This window comes from Caretta caretta, chromosome 3 (genome assembly GCF_965140235.1).
Source record: "Caretta caretta isolate rCarCar2 chromosome 3, rCarCar1.hap1, whole genome shotgun sequence".
NCBI lineage: Eukaryota > Metazoa > Chordata > Testudines > Cheloniidae > Caretta > Caretta caretta.
Genome location: NC_134208.1, coordinates 99,450,886 through 99,472,254, shown reverse-complemented (window position 1 = coordinate 99,472,254; position 21,369 = coordinate 99,450,886). Strand labels below are relative to the sequence as shown.

The 21,369-nt window shown below is 39.2% G+C and overlaps 1 protein-coding gene across 3 annotated transcripts in view; it reads right to left on the bottom strand.

Moving 5' to 3' along the window:
- The window catches only part of LAMA2 (laminin subunit alpha 2), a 476,685-nt gene that overhangs the window by 273,762 nt on the left and 181,554 nt on the right, over positions 1-21,369 (bottom strand). For all 3 annotated transcript variants that reach the window (XM_075126729.1, XM_075126730.1, XM_048844580.2), the window contains exons 5-8: positions 7,177-7,356; positions 4,341-4,430; positions 2,818-2,935; positions 1,212-1,390 (exon numbers count right to left, since the gene is read on the bottom strand). In XM_075126729.1, the coding sequence (XP_074982830.1) occupies positions 1,212-1,390; positions 2,818-2,935; positions 4,341-4,430; positions 7,177-7,356 (567 nt within the window). The remainder of the gene's footprint in view (positions 1-1,211; positions 1,391-2,817; positions 2,936-4,340; positions 4,431-7,176; positions 7,357-21,369) is intronic.

The following is a 21,369-nucleotide window of genomic DNA, read 5'->3' as shown; positions in this document are numbered from 1 at the left end:
ATTATTATTGACAATCTATGGAACTTGTGCTCCTATATGTCTTTCATGCACTTCTGAAAATACCACCATATGACTTGGGAGGTGAGAGTTCTATTCAAAGGCTGGTCATACTCTTTCTTTGTGACCTTGGACAAGTCACTTAGCCCTACATTTTCAAAAGTCTGGCCTTCCTACTCTATTTTCAGAAGCTTGTCCACATTTTCTATACTCACAATTGACTGTGGACACAAAAATTACTAGTTGGAGAACTGCTTAAATTTTGCTCCAAAATCAGTTTAACCATCCAGCTGCTGACAAAAGACCAAAACTCTTTCTTCTACATGCTTTGAAGACAAAATGCAACCTTGCTACATAGGGGGAATTTTTAATTTTTTTCATTTGTTGTTAGCCTCCATGGTAGTAGAGAGAAGATCAATCAGGTCCCGTGGCCAGACTTTGCTGAACTGAGGGCCACAATGATAATGTACCAGGAACCTCCAGGAATCCAAGAGGCACATCTAAACAGAATAGAGAGCAGCTCTCTGGATCTTTAATACAGAGTGAAGACAGCTCATGGAGATAACAGATCCCAGTATGCCATGCTTCTTCTCATGGCCTCAATTCAGACTGAGATGGAGCATCATCTTCTAGAATTTATGGTAGCATTTCCACAGACCATATCTCTCTCTACTGAAGTGGAAGGAATCCCCAGGATATATTGTAGAATTTTGTTGACTATGTCTGGTTTGCAACTGCATTTTGGCCATGCCTGATAAAGGTCAGGTGATGCTAACAGATTAAATATAATATAGCAGTACTTCTAAATCAAAGAGCTTAAACCAATTAGAGATTCTCCTTTCTCCCAATTTCCTCACCACCCCCAACAACTACAGCAATATCTCTCTGCTTTCTGAGAGTGTATGTTGAAATTCTCTATGATGCAAAAGCTGTGTTTGCAGGATTGCATCCTCCTTTAATTCAAACTGAAGTACTAGCTGGAGGCCCTGACCTTAAGTACATTTCTTCATATCAACACAATTTGCTTTCATATTCCTGTGCACATCTACTTTACAGATTTCCAACTGTGAAAGGCGACTAGTTGGCTGTCAGAATTAGAACTTAACCTTCATAAAATGGCAATCAAAAGTGTGTCTTCTCTACTTAATAAGCTAACTCCCCACACAGAAGTGATAGCTTGAACTACTTAGAAGCGACAGCAGAGCATACTTTACCCCTTTTGGCCTGAAGTAGCCATCAGTGCAGGTCTCACAGTTTATGCCTGCAGTATTGTGTGTACAATTAATACACACTCCACCCCCAGTGTATTCTCCATGGATATTCAAACTCCGATTTCTGTCTGCAATATTCTGATCATAGTAACATTCCTTAGTCTTCCCATGACAATTGCATTCTGAAAAAGAAATAACTGTAATAGCAAACCTCACACCCAGGCTACAGACATGCAGAAATAACATTTTTACTGAAGTATTAACAACATCCTTTCATCATTTTGATATCTGTACCATGAACATGCTACAAGATACAAGGACTACAAAGAATCTATTGAGATGTTAAAACTGTTAGCAACATTAACATTCACCAAAGCTAAAAAGGAAACTTAATGGAAGTACTTCATCTACATATAATGCGTGTTGGAGATGGTCACAACAAAGACTTTGAATCCACACTTCTTCAAATTTCAGGACAGTTCAAATTTGAATCTTCAGATCCAAAATTGCCCCCCCTTTGGCTTTTGTCCCAGGCTGGACCCAAAATTACAAGAGGACAATATTCTGGTTCGTTTCATGAGATTTTCACTATTAAAATGTTTAAAAGAGTCTGCAAGATTTCAGTACTATTGAATCAACCCTTTTTTCATGATTTGGCCTCAGACCCCAAACCCTAGGCTCAGCTTAACCGGGATCTAAACTCCACCTCCCTGGCCAACCTCTAATATTTTCATGTGCGTTATAAACGAGTTTGGTGCCTGGTTTGTACAAATGTAGAATTTTGGTAATTATCAGTTCCAAAATTTAATAAAGAGGAATCCCTGATCCAAAGCCCACTGAACTCAGATGGAGTCTTTCCATTGACTTCAGCATGCTTTGGATCAGACTCTGTGGGCTCGTCTGCACTGTTTAGGTACAGCCCTGCACCTAAAGGGCTTCAAAGAGCATTAGAATAAATGCATCTGCACTCCTGTAGCCATATGAACACTCATGTACAGTAGTATTGCATTTTAATAGGTTCAGAAATTAAGGTGCTTTGTGAACATCAGTGTTAACTATTATTATTAGAGATAGGAGAAATTCCAGCTTTTTGAACTTTGTTTTCATTCCAAATCAGAACGAAAAGTTGAATATCAATATTTTCCAGAAAACGTAAATTTAGAAAAAATGATTTGGAAATATGAAATTTCATTTAGATAATGTTGAAACATTTCATATAAATATATAAATATCTTAGTCAAAATGAATTGAAATTAACCATTTTTACCTTATCGAAACAAAATGAGAAAGTCAAAACAAATTGTTTTGATATTCTCCTATTGAAAATTTCACCAAAATTGACATTCTCACAAAACATTTTAATTTTGACAAAACTCTATTTTTCGGTGGAAATCTGTTTAACCAAAACTTTTTCAACCACGTCTATTAATTATATGGTTAAATATAGCATAGTGGATCTAAACAACATGTGGTTTACATTTACAATCACTTGCAAGTGTTATTTTGAAGTTAAATGAATTCTCCAGAGGCTTAAGGACTAAATACTACTCAGAGTGACCAGGAGTTAAGCTAACACTTTTTTATTTTGCTTTGCTTTTTTATAATTTACCTTCACACTCAGACTTGACCAGGAATGTCCCAGCTTGCCAAGGCTTTTGATGAAAACCGGGACAGCAATGATCACAACTGTCTCCACATGTGTTGTGCTCACATTCACAAGTAGATCTCTAATTTACATTAAAAAAAAAAAAGAAAACAAAGTACTAACACAGCATGATGTTATAACAAAGCAAAGACAAGAGCTTTGAGACAGGTGGAGGTTAGGAATACATGCAAACCAGCCCACCTATGACTGACAACCTCTCTTATATTATCCGGTTTTCTTCAATGGTCCTTTACAATCTATTCATCATATTTTTATAATGATCTTAAATATTTCAGACCTGTGCCTTTCCAGCAATACATTTATGCAAATTACTGCAAGCAAAGTGATCTACAACGGATTACAGGTATATTTCATTTTTTTTTAATGTATTATAGTTTTAACACAATTCAGACAACGAATATTTGCACAGTGGCAGAACAGGGTACTTCACCCCACTGCAATTGACATTAAAAAAAAGAAAACAAAGTATTGCATAGGCAGAACATCGAAACAGAATTTTCTGGAGAACGCTTTCTAATTCTGCAATGTTACCATCACTCTTCCAAGGCAAGCCTAATGGAAAGGCAGAGCTCTAGGGTTATGATTGTAGTCTGACAGTTGTTCTTTGAGAATAACTGCAGAAATGGTTCAGCATTTGTTATGCAGATCTTATGAAAAAGGCCTATAAGAATAAAACCAACAGGATTCTATAGAAATTACTCAGAACTATAGATATTTTTACAGAATGAGATTTTTCGAGAGGGCTTTTGAAATATCCTATTTCACTGTATAGCAGGGATATGATTTTCTATTAAATTCTATAGGATGGTTCAGAATCCTATAGAAAGATTATCATTTTCTATAAAATTCTACAGGACTTCTCCATAAGGGAAAGCTGGGTGCGATCTCACAGTGTTGAATGCTAGTAGCATTACAGATAAATTCAGCAATTTCATTTTAGTGGTAATGTGTGCATACATGTATATGGAATTGAGAAGAAGCTGGAGAATCCGCCTTAAACTGAATTCCTTGTTTGATTATGTTCTGATAGAGCTGAACTTGAGTGGAAAGCTAAAAATATAGAAAAAGAAATTATAACCATTAAATTGGTGATGTTTGTTTGTTTGTTTGTTTGTTTGTTTGTTTGTTTGTTTGTTTGAGAAGAATCATGATGAATACCATGGAAGGAATAGAAAGACTGAGGGCATTCAGTTTCCAAAGCTAAATCATGTAACTTCCTGTCAGTGCTGGAGAGTTTCCAAAATGAATGGATTTATTCAAAGTCTTTTTTTTAATGAGAAAATCTTTCACCGTTACTGTGATGGTGGATTTCAAAGTCCACCATTCTGACTGCCAATGTTATTTCACCCTGACACAGGTTTTGGTTATATTGTCTAAGTGAGGAACAGACATCAATTCACAGAACTCTGTCAATGGGGAATATTCGTTCTCTACACCATGAATAAAGAGCCTAGAAATATACGTACGTTAGTTGCTGGATCCAAAGGACAAGCCCTTGCATGGCCAGAACAGATACACATGCCTCCAACAGATATATCTTTTACAGAATAATAATACTGTAAGACAAAACAGAGAAGGAATTGCCAAATGGATTGCAAGCTGCAGGTGGCCAAGTACTGAAACTGCTTATTTTATTTCCTTTTTATTTATTACAAAAACAGCAGATGGTATGGTAGGTAACTGCTTCCTGAACATCAGATTCAGGCCTCAGTGAAAAAGAAAAGGGATCAAATTCTCTGCTGGTGTAAACTGTCATTGCTCCATTGAAGTCAGAGGAGCTGCACCAATTTATACAGTCTAGAATGTGGCTCACAGTTCACATACAGCACACAGATATAGAAAACATAAAGGCTAAATATTCAGAACACAAAAGAGCAGGTCATATATGTCGATTTTACCCCTGTGACGGAAGAAAGCTCAGAACCCATGGTGAAAGTACACTAACAGTAATGGTACAAAATCACTCAGCAAATACATACTATGTGTTAAAGGAAGAACTGTTTTTTATTTTTTTTTTAAACAAATGCTATGTAACAAAGGCCTTTAGTCATTTCAATAAGGTAATGCTTTCGCATGCCCCGGACAGTGAGAAGCACAGTTAAAATCTCCTGCTGGTCTGCAGATTTACCTGATAGGAAATGGGGGTGGAGAGAAGGGAGAGTTCCCTATCCTGATTAATGTACTTATGGTCTGTCAGTCCACCCACTGACCATTCCCTTCCGATTTTGGTGGGGATAAATGGCCCAGACAAAAGCAAGGAGTGCATCCATGGTGGTGAAAGAATACCTGCAATATCCTTCAAATAAACAGGCTTCAGTAGGCCTGAAACTGCTTATATATGGGGGAGATTTATGGCTGGTCTTACAGATCCCACACTAGATCCCCCAGATGCACGTAACCATGCAAAACTTAATTAGCAGTAGCACTGCTGCAGGAGATTCACGAGAAGACTGAAGACAAGGTCTGGCTTGGCAGGGACCTCTCCCCCAGCCTAATTAGATTGAAAATATCCCCTAACTAAGCTGAACACTCCCACTCTTCTTAGTCTTTCCTCAGATGGAAGTCTTCACATTCCTCTGATATTTGTCACTGCCTGTCTCTGCACACCTTATATTTCTGCCATATCCTTTTTGCGAGGAGGGAGCAGAACTGAACACTGTTCTCCAGATGAGGACATACCACTGCTTTACCTAAAGGCATTATAATAATTTCAGTATTACTTTCCATTCTAACATTTTTAAACCACTGGTGCATCATGAACAAAACTTTTTCACTGAGCTATTGCAATGTCTTTTTTTATGAGTAGTTACAATTAATTTTAAACCAGCAAAATATATGAGCAGTTCAAATTATTCCTTCTACTGTGAATTACCATGAATTTGTCAAAAGCCAATTTCAGTTGCCATCTTGTTGACTATTCACCTAGTCTGGTTAGGGTCCACTGAAGTGCCTCACATTTTTCTATAATCTTGGCTAGCCTGTGTAATTTTGGGTTACATTCAAATTTTCAAATTTTGCTAATTCATTACTCACCCCCTTTTCCAGGTCATTAATACATTAAACAATAGTAGATCTAGTATGTAACTGTAGGGACATATTTAAAATTGTCAAACTGTTGCCATATTGAAAATTGACCATTGTTGCCTAACCTTTGTTTTCTGCCATTTAGCCTAAAGGTTCCTCTAAACATATGTCAGCCAATATGGCCCCAAAGGGTCTGTTGGGGCAGCAGGGAATGGGTGGGTGGGTGGGATAAAAGGGAATAACAGTTATGCCCTCTTTCCCCTGTCCACACCATCTGGATGCAGCTGCCATAGGTAGGAAATAGTACAGAAACCAAGGTGCTAGTTCTAGCTACCTGTGGATCCTCCTACTGGTGCTTGAGCAGCACAAGGCGGCCTTATCTAGATGATTCAGTTGTCAAGCCTGCCTCATTTAGATCAGCTGTGCATCCTGTCTTGAGATATGAGCAATTAGCTTCCAGACTATTACTGTCTACAGTTAGGAACTATTAAAATAAATAACACTCATAGCAATGGAAGAATCATTGTTCCACCTTAAAGACATATTGTCAGTAAGTGGAGAAGGGTAATCAGATTTTGACCTCAGGGATTTACAAGGTTTATTTTCCCCTCACAAAAATTATTCCAAGTCTCTTCCCCCGACCCCAAACTCTCAAGTTTACCTAGTTGCCAGCTGGTGTTCACACAGCTGGGAAGTTTCCTACAAGCACTAGTGTAACACCGGACAAAGTCCTGAAACTTTAGCTACCAGATGGAATATGTCTTTGAAATGACAACATATAGAGTAAAACACTAAACGATGCAGAGATGAGAATGAAAGCACTGCACGCCTCCTTTCCTTATACACTAAAACATGTTTTAAAACGGATATGAATAATAATAATGAAAGAAATATCTTGATTAAAATGTTAACGCCAGTATGATCCAAAGGATATTGAGGAGATGGCATGAGGGGCAAAAGACATTATCTGACAACAGTCTCCTGCAGATCATCTGTACAATAATCCCACAAATCTTTACAGCCAGAGTAGCACTGCTTCTGGTTCTTCACGTTAATAACACCATTAAACTGAAAATATAAACAAACTTTCCCTTCTGCTGAGGTGAAAAAAAAAAGACTGAAGAAAGGGGAGCTATTTATTTGCCACTGGGAGTTTGACAGCAAACAGAAGCTATTCATATTCTTCCAAGATTTCCTGTGGTGATCAAAGGCAGATACAATATTGGTAAGGATAGTTCAGCATCTATTATACAGTTCTATGCCTTTACCAGAACTTACCCTCCTTGTAACTATGTGGTCAATTTCATTGGGATCTTTGTGTGCAAACATCATTAAATCAGCATTCAGTGTCCGTATCCTCTGAAATCTCAGTCGAATAAAGCGAGCTGAGGTGAATTCCAGCAATACTTGGGAAGGATCATCAGCACTAGGTCGTCCATTGATCAGTGATGTGTGAATCTAAAGACAGAATTATTGAAATGATCAGATTAAATGAATATTGCTTGTGAAGATGCCAGCAAATGTCACAGTTATGGTGTCAAACCAGATAAGGAGGCAGGGGACCATGTGCTATTTCAAATATTTTCTTTTTTAGAAAGCAAATATCCCCCTGCCTCCAAAAAACTGATTTATTGTATATTGAACAGTTTCTAGAACAACTGGCTCCAACCAATATATAAATCATAAATAATAATATGTCCAAACCTAATGCAGATAAATTCTCCTGTTCTAGACTGACCTCCTATTAAGTCATTGGGCAAGAAATTTAAGAAAAGGGATTATGCGGGAAGTGTTCTTGGAAACGTTCTGCCAGAAGAAAACATCACATGTAATAAAATACCATTCTTGAGCACTTTGTGGAAAACCAAAACATTTTACTCTATGGTCTGGAGTGTTAACTTTTGATTGGTGTATCTTTATTAGATGATTTCTTGAGGTCCCTTCCAGAAACTACATTCTATTATTCTATTACTAGCTGATGAACAAAAAGAACATGACTCCATTTTCAGATCCCAGATTGAATACGCAGGGCTGGAGTGGAGAATGAAGGAGTTGTAGCAAAGTGACCATGATAGGGTTAACTAGGTTGCCCAGAGTGTTACAGGATAGAGCCTTGCTTCACTCATCCCTGACTTCCTTTTGAAAGTAAGAGTTTTCTCCCTCCCACACCAAAGTTCCCTCTAATTTTTGACAGGCCGTGTGCGCAAAAAATTTCTTCTGTGCAAACTGTTGTACTTCTGTGCAAATTTCTGTGCACATGGTGTTTCGCTGTGTGCCTGGGGTTTAGGATCTGTGTGTGCGCACACACACGCACAACTTAGAGGGAACAGTGTCCCACATACACTTTAAGGCAGTGGAATAAAGCAGCAAATTCCTGCCTACAGTCCTGTGAGTCAAGAGTTTTGTTTTGTTTTGTTGGACTGAGCACTTGCTTTACAAAAGGATTTATCTGTATTATTTTTATGACTATCATATTCACCTGAGTTCATTTGTTTGATATAATCCTGCCTGACTGAATGGAATTAAATCAAAGGATGCTGCCAAAGGGGATGTAAACAGGGAACAATAAAATGACCAAGATCAGTTACCACCAGAGAGCATATCAAGGGATCTTACAGAAACCATGGGGGACCTATTTGTTGGGAAATGACCATTTACCTGTCTCCAAGCATGCTGGCAGATTAATTTTTCTCAGTTCTGAACCTATGATCAATGGGGCACTAAACTAATAAAGAGCCTGAGCTTGAGAGAAAGGAGGTGTGAGCAAGCAGCAGCTGTTCAGTGGGAAACATGAATGAGAGAGAGAGAGAACTGCAGAGGAACATGCTTCCAGTCTGTCTTTTCCAGCTCAGCGACAAAGTTAACTGGGCTAGGTGGTAACTGCCGAAACTTGCAAGGGAAGGATAAAGTTTAGAGACCAGATACCTATAGATTTTTGTTGTTCAAACACTTCTCTGTGCCTGCTGTGTACTTTTGGGTGAATAAACAAAACATTTGGAAAGAGAGAGGCTGACACCCCGGTATCTAGTCGGAGAGTGGTAGAACTGTGGGATACCACCCAGAGAGCGGTGAAGGTAGCAGAACCTGTCACCTGAGTGATACCCTTGAGAGGGGCTGTATAAGATGCCACTCAGCCTGTAACTGTGACAGTATGCTGGGAATGGGGGGGGGTTTGTAGCCTTGTGGGAAGAGTGCAGAAAAAGTGCCTACAGGAGAGACTGGGGGAGATTACCGGTGCCCCTGAACATTACAGCTGGCAACTAGAAATGACACCTTTTTACTTACAAAAAGGCCAAGTTGAATCTGGAAGTCATTGTGACATGGACATGGAGCCCCCATAATGGTAGTTTTATAGAATGCTTTTTCAGAGTAAAACTACACTTTAAAAGGCTCCATGGGTCTATCTGCCAGGAACCCATCTCTTCTGTAAGCTAACACAGTAACAGTAATGATTTCCATTTATGCTGTATCTTTCATACAGAATGAACATTAAGAACTATATAATCCCATTTTAAATCTATATATGCATCACTTTACATACCCACTCAAATGTAGCCACCTCTTTGGTGAAATGTGGTGCCTGTTAAACATTGCACACCAACACTACACCTCGGTTTCGGAGAATAAATGAGGAGTATGTTATCAAATTGAATGTGTAGGGGGAATTTAGGTAGGCAAAATGTAATTACCCAAATAATTTCTCCTTCTTTTCAGCATCTGTGAAGAAATCATTAATTTCCCCCAAGAAACATTTTAGAATCTCCATTAATAGTGCAGACTAAGATGTTCCTACTTCTTAGAAGAGATCAGAGTACCTAGGAAACATTTGCCATTAAATCAGGAATATGAAGCTAGAATTATAACTATGACTCATTTAAATATGTTTTTTAAAAAGAAGTTTCAGCTTTTGACTAATAAAATATTGTTTCAATTTAACACTTTTATAATAAGATTTTAGTGTTTTTCAAGAGCATACATTCATTTTTTCAAACTCTTGCACTTCCTGAAAGCAGTATTAGCATGCCGGACGATACTCAAGGAAAGAGGAAGATGTGGTCCTTGCCCAGGGCGGTTGTTTTGCCACCAAGGTGGAAAATGTTTTCGGCACCTCCCAAGCCCAGTGTGGCGGGGGAGGGGAAAGGCCAGGCAGATCAGCAGAGCAAAAACAAACAAAAACTGCCTGGAGGATGAGGCCCACCCCTTCACCCCAATGTTGATTAGGCACCCAGAGCGACAGCCCCTGTTCCTGCCCCAGGAGCTTATGATTCAGCCCCAAGAACTGTCCCAAACAGTCTAGAGTTATCTGAGGTACTTATATGGCCTCCATTAACATAGTATCTGAGCACCTCGCAGTTTTTAATGTATGTCTCTAAGCCCTGTGAAGTAAGACAGTGCTAATATCCCCCTTTTACAGATGGGGAGCTGAGGCAGAGAGAGACTGAATGACTTGCTCAAGGACACACAGGTATTCTGTGGCAAAGCTGAGAATTGAACGTGAGTCTTTCAATCCCAGACAAGTGCCCAAACCACAGGGCCATCCTGACAAATAAAACCCCAGTCAGGAAACAATCTCATGCTTTTCACATCTTGCAGTTGCATTTATTAATAACCAATTCAACAGGTCCTTGATTTCATTGGAGCACTTTGCTGAATTAGGTACTATTCAATACAAGGGCATCAGAATCTGGCCTGATGTCTGCAGTGATAGCTGTATGTCCTCAAATAGTTCTAGCTACCAAATAAACTCTTTTCTAGATTCATTTTGGAGTCTAAGCTCTTTTACAACTACTGCACATCTGTCTGCTGAAACCTCAGTCACATTTATCTAAACAGGGATTTCCTTGTCCTTCCTTTTCTAATAGATCTTGTGCTTGGAATAGAGAAAAATTCCAGTGATGACCTTAAAGCTGTCTGTAAAGCACCTGTAGCTTCAAAGGGGACTTTTTCTCTCTGTTTTAATGAAATAGACACAACACTTTTGCTTCACATGGCAGTATGGTTTCAACTTAAAATCAACGCAAATTTCAACAAATAAGGTTGTTTCTTATTTTAAACCATGCAAATTTTCTCATTTAAATGAATAAACCATATGATAGCTTCTTGAGGAATTCAACAAAACAGTATTTCTTCTACTCACAGCTTTGGTATTTGAAGTGAGCTACTTTGCCAAGCAATCTACTGAGTGCAGTCAGTCCCAAGCTGTTTTGGGGATATAAAAAACCTCAGCTGTTTGGCTATGTTGCTCAAAACCTTCATGTTCACTTTCCTTTCAAATAAACTATATCACTGGCTGGGATGTTTTCACTGGTGCAATATCTATATGCTGATGGTTAAATAAACTAATCTAGGTCCTGATTTTACTGGAAGCTGTAATTCTTTTGTAAAAGATGAATGCATCTCAGTTGGACCTGTCTCAGAGATGCATTAGGAGAATACCAGCTCTTCAAAGTAACCTTTGTTTACCAACATAGCACCCCTTTGTTCCACTCCTCACCAGTTTACTTTGGATTTCATAGTAAAGCCATTGTCATATCAAGCCTGGTATACTACCTAAGGCAAGACAGTGGGTAGTACTTGAGATATTTCTGAGGAAGATGAATATCCCCCTTTATACATCTTACCAGTAGTGCAATGGAAGGGGAAATTCCTTTCTGGCCCCTGCAGGAAGCTTCTATTCTGAAGCATAACAATAAATTATTGAGGAGTGGGAGGCAGACATTTTATTCTTAAAATTATTAAAAGCAGGACATATTGTGAAATATTCCTGAAACATTATGCAAAAGCATTAAATATATGAAGATGGATAATAAGCAGTATAACAGTCAAATGAGTTTTATACAGTTATTTGGTAACTGTATAAGGTCCCGTTTGCTGGTTATCCAAATATTTTAGCTCAGCTACAACATACCTGGTTTAACCCACCATTTTGTCTAATTATTTCTACTGGTAGTTTTATTTGCTGCAACCTTCAATAATGGAATGATGGAATAAACCCATTGTAAACAATTCATTTTCAACTCATTTAAATTACTATTGGCAAATCAATCCCTTAGCAGCTAGTTCATGGAGCCTAAAGAAAAAACTCTGTGGGTGTTTCTTCACATGAGCTTTTAAATTAGGATCCTAAGCTCATAATTTCAGACATCATTAGAGTTGTTTTCAAAACAGAAAAAAAAATAGACTGGAAGCACACGTAACAGATGATTTCTAACCAGATGATTTCTCATAGCCTGTGTCATAATGTTCCTACATAAAATAGTTAGAATTCCTTTCTCTGTATAGTACATAGTGTATTAAACAGAGTTTGCAGCATTTCTAATAAATGTCTGACTCTCTTAGTAAATTAATAGTTTATTATACCAAAGACCAGTTCCTATTCTTTGTATTGTTAATGACTACAGAGCTGCTTGAAATGCAATGCTTTGAACTTGCAGGAAAATGTCAAGGGCTGTGCATGCAGACTCTAACTCAGCTAACTCATTCCCCCAAAGAATACAGCCAAATATCAGCTTAATGAACTGTTTAGCAAATAGTATTGTGTCATTGACAGCTATGCCCTACAGCTAAGGCTAAGTAGGACTTCCTCTCTTCAGTTCTACTTTGCTTGCTTTTGTCATCTTCTTGTTTCAATTGCACCTGAAACTTAAATTGCTTCCCCTAGCCATTCCTCTTCTACAGTACTGCAATTCTTGCATTTGTCATTTTTGGATGAAAAATAATTTGTCAAAGACATTGTCCTCCATGAGATATTTAAACAGATTGTTACTTGTCAAAGCAATAGTTATTAATAAATCATAGTATAATATGGAATTCAATTCTCCTGAAAGTATATTTGTCATTTTCCCTTTGTTGCTGCAGCAACTAAGACGAAACATTATATTCGGTTGAAAGTTTCAGCAATAGTTGTGCATATCTACACCTACAAAGGATTTAGCCAACAGATACAAAGCACTGTACCCTTACAAAGACAGCCCTGCTTGGTTCTGTACTATTGGCTTCTCAGAATATACTTGTAAATGTTAATCTCATTCATATTACTCTGCAGACTCCTTAGCCCCTTAAAAAAAAGGCTCTTGCTTCTTTTGTGTTCAGGACTAAACAGCAGAATGTGCTAAATTGGTTGGGGGAAAAAGGCTGAAGGCTCATCTCTTACAGGAAGTACAATTTTCTCAAAAATGCAAAATTATGGAGCCCTTTTTATATGTGGATTGTGTTTTTTAAGGAGATTGGTAACAGGATCTAGAATCTTCAACCTCCAGGTTGCCAGTTTGAGCCTTTGTTAGTTTGTCAGCAATTCAAAGTTATCATTTGTTGGCTATTTGGTGCTTGATCCAAATTCCCTTGAAGTCATTGGGGATCAGGCCTTTGATCCCTCTGAAAAATTAATTGGTGGTATTGGTCCAAGTTTACAGATGGCAACATCGCAAAACTACTGCCTAAACTGGTAGTTTTAGCAGTCAGGCTAAGGACTGAAGGTATGGCTACACTGCACCTAGACACCTGCAGCTGGCCTGTGCCAGCTGACTCAGGCTCACAGGACTCAGGCTAAGGGACTATTTAAATTCGGAGTAGACACTCAGAATGCAGCTCGAACTCTGGGACCCTTCCATCATCCTCGAACCAGAGCCCCAGCCTAAGGCCAAATGACTATGTAACCCACACTCCTCCTGGGTGTGGCGTTCTGTCCCATCTAGTGGCACCAAGACTACTTAAAGAGAGAGATTAATGAGTCTGCTCTACCGCCTCAGCTAAGAGCCATATGGCTTTTAGCTCATGCAGTGGAGGCGCATGCACTAAGCGCCAGAGGTGCCAGGGGTTCAATCCCGCCCGCCAACAACCGGGGTCTGTCAGTGTTACATCCACACTACATTTAAATAGGCCCTTAGCACAAGCCTCACAAACCCAGGCCTGCCACGGGTTTTTAATTGCTGTGTAGACATACCCACAGAGAACATAGAGACTGCACTAACTACTGCCTCATGGGGCTCTTGCTCCTGCAAGTGGTCCCTCTTCACCAGGGTTGAAGCACACTGGTGTTATGAAGCTTACTCTACCTCTTATCTCGTACTCTGAATAAAGTACTTCAGTCTCTGGGGTTATCAGTCTGGCATCTTTCACAAGCACTAAAAAATTCACTTTAAAAATAGATGGCACATTTCCCAAATATGACATAGTTTTCATTAGTTCACGATAATTATCTTTTATCTGTAGGTTATGAGCTTATTTTTATTATTATTATTGGACAGTGATCGTTAAAGAAGCAAACCATTCCACGAGCATAGCTATACAAAAACAGACAAGTATTTATTAAATTATAAGTTTTCTTAAGGGAAATACCAAAAAAAAAAAAAAGTACTGATTCACAAGTTTAACCAACGGGGGATCTAAATAATGATAAGAGACCTCTCCCCACCCCATGCTCCCCAAATTTGCTGAGTCTTGATTTCACTTGTTCACCATGAGGCCGTTCTGTGATCCCACTGCATATTCCATAAATGTCCTAGCATACCTTCTGATAAGAGAGCATTTATGGTGTGCACTGTGGGATCACAGAAAATTCATGGCCAGAGCATGACAATGACTAGAGGAAAGAACCCACCTGAACTTGACCAGCTTTTTAAGCAGTTCTGAGGGGATCCCAAATACAACTACTGATGTAAAAGATGGGGAGTGTGAGCATTCAAAGGATCTTTTCTTTAATAAAGGGTAAGGAGGGTGGGGATAGTACAAAAACAGTGCATTTAAAAACACTGAACAAATACACCTGCTACTGAGTATTGTTACATAAACTGCACTGATGTACCTTACATCATACCAACCATGCTTGTTTTGAGCTATGATTTGCAAGAATGAGTGATTGGGGAAATTTAAGTAACACATTGTGCTTTTTCTTTGTTTTTGTATTTCAGTTCCATATGTGGAGGAGCCAGTTACAATCACAGTACAAGGCTGGAGCGTAAGCTCTATCCAAAGTGCCAGAACCTGTGTCATTTCAGCTGGAATATAAACTTGACAAATAGTTTTGAAAAAACAGATGGGATGCTCTTGAATGGGAAGCATTCGATGCCTTTTAAATCATTTATGATGTTTTAAAAACAAAAAAGGAGAAGACACAAGACATTCTGCTGTAGAACATGAGCATTTTTTGATCCCTCTCCCACTCTAATCCAGGTCTTTCCAAATGTGGTGTTATTTTATGGGGGCTAATAGAAGAAAGAACAGAACAAATCCATTTCTAAGTAGTACAGAGAGAACAGCAAAGGTCAGCAGTGGTATCATAAATCTGTCTAAACAAACTAATTTGAAATATGGCAGATTTAAAAATTATAGCCATCGAAACAATTATATCTTTCTCCTGACTTCTTTCATTAATTGCTGTAATATTATAAAAACTGTAGCACTTACTCAGAGTGGCTATAAATACAAGTTCTGACAGTGTTTTGTCAAACTTTTAATGAGTTTTTGTAATTCCACACATTTAAAAGAATATGACATAAAGTCCACTATAAATGTATAAAAAAGTGACCCCTTTTCCTCCTCCTGCCCTTTGTTTCACTCTCCCTTAGCTCCTTTCTCACCTGGCGCTAATGAACATCAGCTGCTCCTTCTTTTCATCTCCCTAGCTCCCATCTCCTCATCTGTCTTCTGATATTTCCTCCAGTCACCCTACCACACACATGCCCAGCACCAAACCAACCCTGTCCCAGCCCCCCACTAAGTCTTTCTTGGATTTTACTAATCAACAAAATGAAACAAGCAACCACATTAACTCATTCACATCCTCCTCTACACTGGTTCACTTTGGGGCCCTATACAGTACTAGATTAGATAGACAGAATGATAGATTTACTTAAATTCATCTATCAATCGATCTATCTAAGTAAATAATAAATGTTATGAAAAGTAATTAATGATCCTATTTAATATACATGACATTTTCTACTGTATATTTCAGACAACAGTGCAGGGTATTCAGATATCCATTCCCTTCAAGTATCAGAGTAACAGCCGTGTTAGTCTGTATTCGCAAAAAGAAAAGGAGTACTTGTGGCACCTTAGAGACTAACCAATTTATTTGAGCATAAGCTTTCGCTCACGAAAGCTTATGCTCAAATAAATTGGTTAGTCTCTAAGGTGCCACAAGTACTCCTTTTCTTTTTGCAATTCCCTTCAAGTAATTATTTAGGAACCCTAAATTCCTTCTTCTCATGCACAAGAAGAAAAAAATATATGTATAGTTTGCTTAGTGCACCATGGTATGATTCTTCTGCTGGAATGAAACCAACCACTGGCCACAGCATGGCTGCCAGCCTAAAAGAAAAAGAGCAGCATTGCGATTGTCATCCCCATGACCCAAATAAACGCTGAAACTCTGAAGTACATTTCCCTCAGGAGCCTTGCAAGTTTACGTAGCCCTAAAACAGTGAGTCAGGTTTCAAGTATGATATACAAATATGATTAGCAAATATAGGTATAAATCTTTGTATTATTATTTGGTGATATTGGCAGATATTTATTTTAATCTGAGCTATTTGTATTTCGATTTCCAGTTAACAATTACAGTCAATAGAATCATAAAAATTAGGCAGAGAAAAGACCAAACAGGTTATCTAATCCTTTCTATCCTCCACCCCCAAACTATGAAAGATTGTTCAGTACAGTATGTACTTTATAAATTGTTACTTTTAAATCATTTGCAACACATTATCCCAGAAAGCTTTATGATTCATGTTATAAATCATTGTTCTGTTTTCCACAAATGGCAGAAATTACAACAGAGTGTCTGCTGAGGGACAGAGGAAACGCCAAAATGGAAAAAAGGATTGTCTCATGTGCTACCAGGAGGAAGTTTTGTTTCCAAGTTGGCCCCCAGGGAAGTGACAGCAAACCTCTTTCCCCCTTGTTTTCAAACTAATGACAGATTGCTGTCCAGCTTATTAATAACTTTTAAGAGTCACTTTCATTCTGGTATATAATTTAATTATTCTTATCTAACAGTAATTCTATATCCTCTTTACATTTTACAAGTTGAAAAGGTCACAAGCCAGGTTTAATGCAAAGAAAGTGATCTAATGCTCTGCAAAATAGCACCAAATTTTGAAGAGGCAACTAGTATAGTTTTCTTTTTCTTCTGGCTCAACACCAAAGCATGTAGCTTGCTACAATGTATAGTAGTGAGGTGCAGTACTATTTGCACACCAGTTAAACAGTTGAATTATTATCATTATTTGTAATTTAATAGCACCTATAGGCCCTACCACATAATAAAAGTTTGCCCAGACAATTTCCCCATGTGGAACAAGCATAAATGTGTCACACACGTAGACAGCATGCCATATTTTACTATATGTTACATGTTTTTGAACTGCATTATATGAAATATTAGTTAATATTTCTACATTAGTTAATGAGATAGTATACTATTGTGCAAGTCCAACATGTAAAATGTATTCTTATATGGCACACATGTATAAGAGGATAGATAGATAGATAGATAGATAGATAGATAGATAGATAGATAGATAGATAGATAATTTCTATGTGGGTCACTCAAGTTCCATTTTACTCAATGAGACAAAAAATACTGTAGAGCCAGGCAAACAGATCCACACTTGAACCTTTTCCCCAAACTCTCATCTGCAATGCCTAGTATTAGTTTGAAAAAAAGATGGGTTAAACTTTTTGTACACTTGTTTTTTCCTGTTTGTGTTCTCATTTGAACTTTCCAACTCCAGCTAAAAGTGTAAGTGCCAAAATACAGGAAGAAAGGGTGGTCTACGCCCCAGTTTTGCAGACTTAATATTTTGGGCTAGTTTGTACTATTCTTACTCCCACAGGTGAGCACTTATATACATGAGTAATCCCATTCAACTCAATGGAACTATTCATTTTAGTAAATAATGTGAGTAGGGATTGCACCATCCACACCTTTATGTTAATATAGCACTGTATATTTTCAAAGCACTGAATGAGGGCCTGATCCAATGCCCACTGAAGTCAATGGGAGTCTCTCTGTTGAGTGGACTTACGATTAGGTTCAATATCTCTATAATATGTCTAAAATTTCTGTTTTACAGTTGGGAAACTTGAGGCAGACATTCATTCAGGGGTGGCCAACATGAGCCTGAGAAGGAGCCAGAATTTACCAACATACATTGCCAAAGAGCCACAGAAATATGTCAACAGCCCTCCATTAGCTCCCCCATCCTTCTTCCAGCACCTCCCACCCACCAGCAGCCCCACCGATCAGCACCTCCCCCTCCCTCCCTGCACCTCCCAATCAGCTGTTTCATGGCATGCAGGAGGCTCTGGGGGTGGGGAGAGGGGGAAGAGGGCAGGAAGGGGTGGAGTGGGGCAGGACCTGTGGCAGAGCCAGGGGTTGAGCAGTGAACACCCCCCGGCACATTGGAAAGTTGGTGCCTGTAGCTCCAGCTCCGGAGTCGGTGCCTAGACAAGGAGCCGCATATTAACGTCTGAAGAGCCGCATGTGGCTCCTGAGCCACAGATTGGCCATCTCTGCATTAATTGTCTTGCCCAAGACTGCACAGCAAGTCAGTGGGAAAGCCAGGATTAGCACTCAGGACTCCCAAGTGCCAAGCTACATGCAGTAGACCATGTTGCCTGTGTCTAGAGTGTGATTCTTGCTCAAGAAGTGTAAATTGTTTGAAGGAAATGCTTAGCACAGGCAGGCCAAATTTTAGAATTGTTAATAATAAATGACTGTTACTACAAGTTTTCCCACTATCCTTTGTGTAACCATCAAGTAGGTACAACTATAATTCAGCTGGAAGCATGCTTCCCAGCCGGAGTAGATAGACACGGTCTAGCTCAAGCAGGGCTACCATGCTAAAAGTGTAGCCAGAGGAGCACTGGCGGCAGCTCAAGTTAGCTGCCTGAGTAAGGTTCCTGGTGGGTTTGTTACTCAGGCTGTCAGCTGTGCTACCCCCCCCCCCACACTGCTATTTTTAGCATGCTGGCTCAAGCAGAGTTAGTGCATGTCTGTCTACCTGGGCTGGGAAGATGTAGATGTACCCTGTGTCTTCACTAAATATTGGTGCAAAACAACATCTTTCCTTTCACACATTTACAAATAAATACTCTAAGGGAATGCACAGTACAGGTGTCTTGATTTTAATTGTATAATAATTTCAGATAAATTGAATTTTTTCATGCCCGTGAGAAATGCCTTGAGAGATTGCAAAAGAGCACATGGAGAGAGAGATTACTGGCATTATTATTCACGTTGCAGGCATCTTTTCTGTACCTGCTGCTGTTGCAGAGAACAATGGTAGCAACTCAAGGCAAACTGACAGTTCAAGCTCTGGAGTCAGATTTCCACAGGCAAAGACAACATACAAAATGCAGTTTGGGTGCTCAGAAGGTCAAATTAAAAATGGAAATAGTAAAGTAGATATGATTGAGTTTATCCATAAATTCCTATGCAAACTCCTTTTTTATGTGTCCTGGAATCACTATGTGCACCAAGTTATCTTTTATTGAGTAGAAAGATGTCATAGCAAATTTTCAATCTCACTGACACTGAATTGAATACCTTTTAGTTTTGAGTACTGTTGGAAATGCTGACCCTTTGACCTGTTAGTGTTGGCAATCCCCAACTCCTAGTGTACAAGGATTAAATCTGGCTGTGGGGAGAATTAATTTTACAGTTCATTTGTAAATCCCTTTCCCCTTTCCTTTCTTTGCCTCTCCCTATCAACCAGACATATTCTAGCGAACAGGCCAAGCACTAAGTCATAAAGAAGAGAACACTAACAGGCAAGCATTGAGCAGTAGCAGAGTTTGACACTCCTGATATCATTGGTCTGATACTAGGACAGAGGAGCTTTAAATCCCCAGGTAACTGGGGTCTTGGAAGCAGTGGTGCTTATGAGAGAGGCCTGCTCAGGTGAATGCCTCCCAAGTTTTTGCACTTCCTCAAAGATCCATAGGCTGCAGAGCCGGGGGGGAAGGGCGGACATGGACCAGACAGTTTTAAACAGACCTGTATTAAATCAGTATGGCTACTGTTTGAGAATTGCAATGCTACTGAAATTGGACCCAGCCCCTTCCCTACAGACAGAGGGGTAGATGGGCCAAATTTCAATGTGTGGCATTGCGACGCCACTGAAATTTGACTGGCTGTCCCTCTGTCCAGACGGAGAGGTAACTGGGCCAAATGGTGTTGTGACCTGATGCATGTCTATACCTGTAAAGCAGAGTGCAAGGGAGTCCATCAAGAAGTCAACTCCTGGAGGCACTGGCTCATGCACTGAGTGAGTAAGAGAGAGGGCAGGCTCCCCATCCAAGCAAAACCCATTGTCTCTATGTAAGAGGGGAAGTGACCAGGGACTGGAACAAAGTCCCTGCCAGAGGGAGAGGAATTTGCCCCTTCCCCCCAAAATATATCTGAGGGAGTCAAGGGAATCAAGCCCTGCAAACACAAAGATGACTGGAAGAAGGAATGAGGCGACAGAAGGTGAGCACATGGCAAGTGAATGGAATGGCAACATTTTAAAATCAAACCACTTGTCTCTCAGCTGCAACCATAAGTGCAGTTTTAAGTTGTGTCTAAATTTTTTCTAATGAAAAAATATTTGTCTTTTGTTTATTTAAGGATTCTCATTTTCCTTCAGGCTCTTACTGTGTACTTCAGGCTTCCACTTGTATGGAGGAAATAAACAAAGACTGATGCCTCTATTCAGTCAGATTAGCCTTTTTTTTTTTTAAGCACAGAAACAGGAAATTACCTCTTGACCTTACACTTACCTTATTACCATTTCAGGAAAACCACGGGGTTAAAAGTTTGAGGTCGCAACACAGCGTTGCCACTATTGCTATATCAACATTCTTACCATAGTAAAAATGGTGACAGGAAAACTCCTGTGAGGAAAGGGAAGGAAAAGGGAAAAGACAACAGAATGTTACATCACCTCCTCTACATCCTCAGTTTATTATTTGGCTTAGGCAGTTGATCTTAGGGAGGAAGGAAAGTCTTGTTATTAAAGCCTCAGATTGGGACCCAAAAGATTTGGTTTCTATTCCTGGCACACCCTACATCAGTCACAAGGAAAGCCCTTGCCTAAGGCATTTGGTCTCTCATTTTCCCCCCTCAATGAATCTTCAGCTGGAAGGGGCTCTAGAAAATTGAAATATTGATTTCATAGTTTCATAGAGTTTAATGCCAGAAGGGACCCTTAGATGATCTAGTTTGACCTCCTGCATATCACATGCCATTATATTTCACCCAAGTACCCCTATGTTGAGCCAAATGCTTCATTTAAATTAAAGTATTTTAGCCCTCAGGAGACTACACTGCTGTGTGCCACTGTCAGAGAAAACAAAAGACTGAGGTGTTAACTTCTTTGTGAAAATATCCTCAAAACACTGTTCCCCCATCTAACACAAACAATGCTTAAAAAAAAGCTGAAGAAGATGCAGCTGCTAAGTGTTTAGTAATCTGTAGAACAGCTT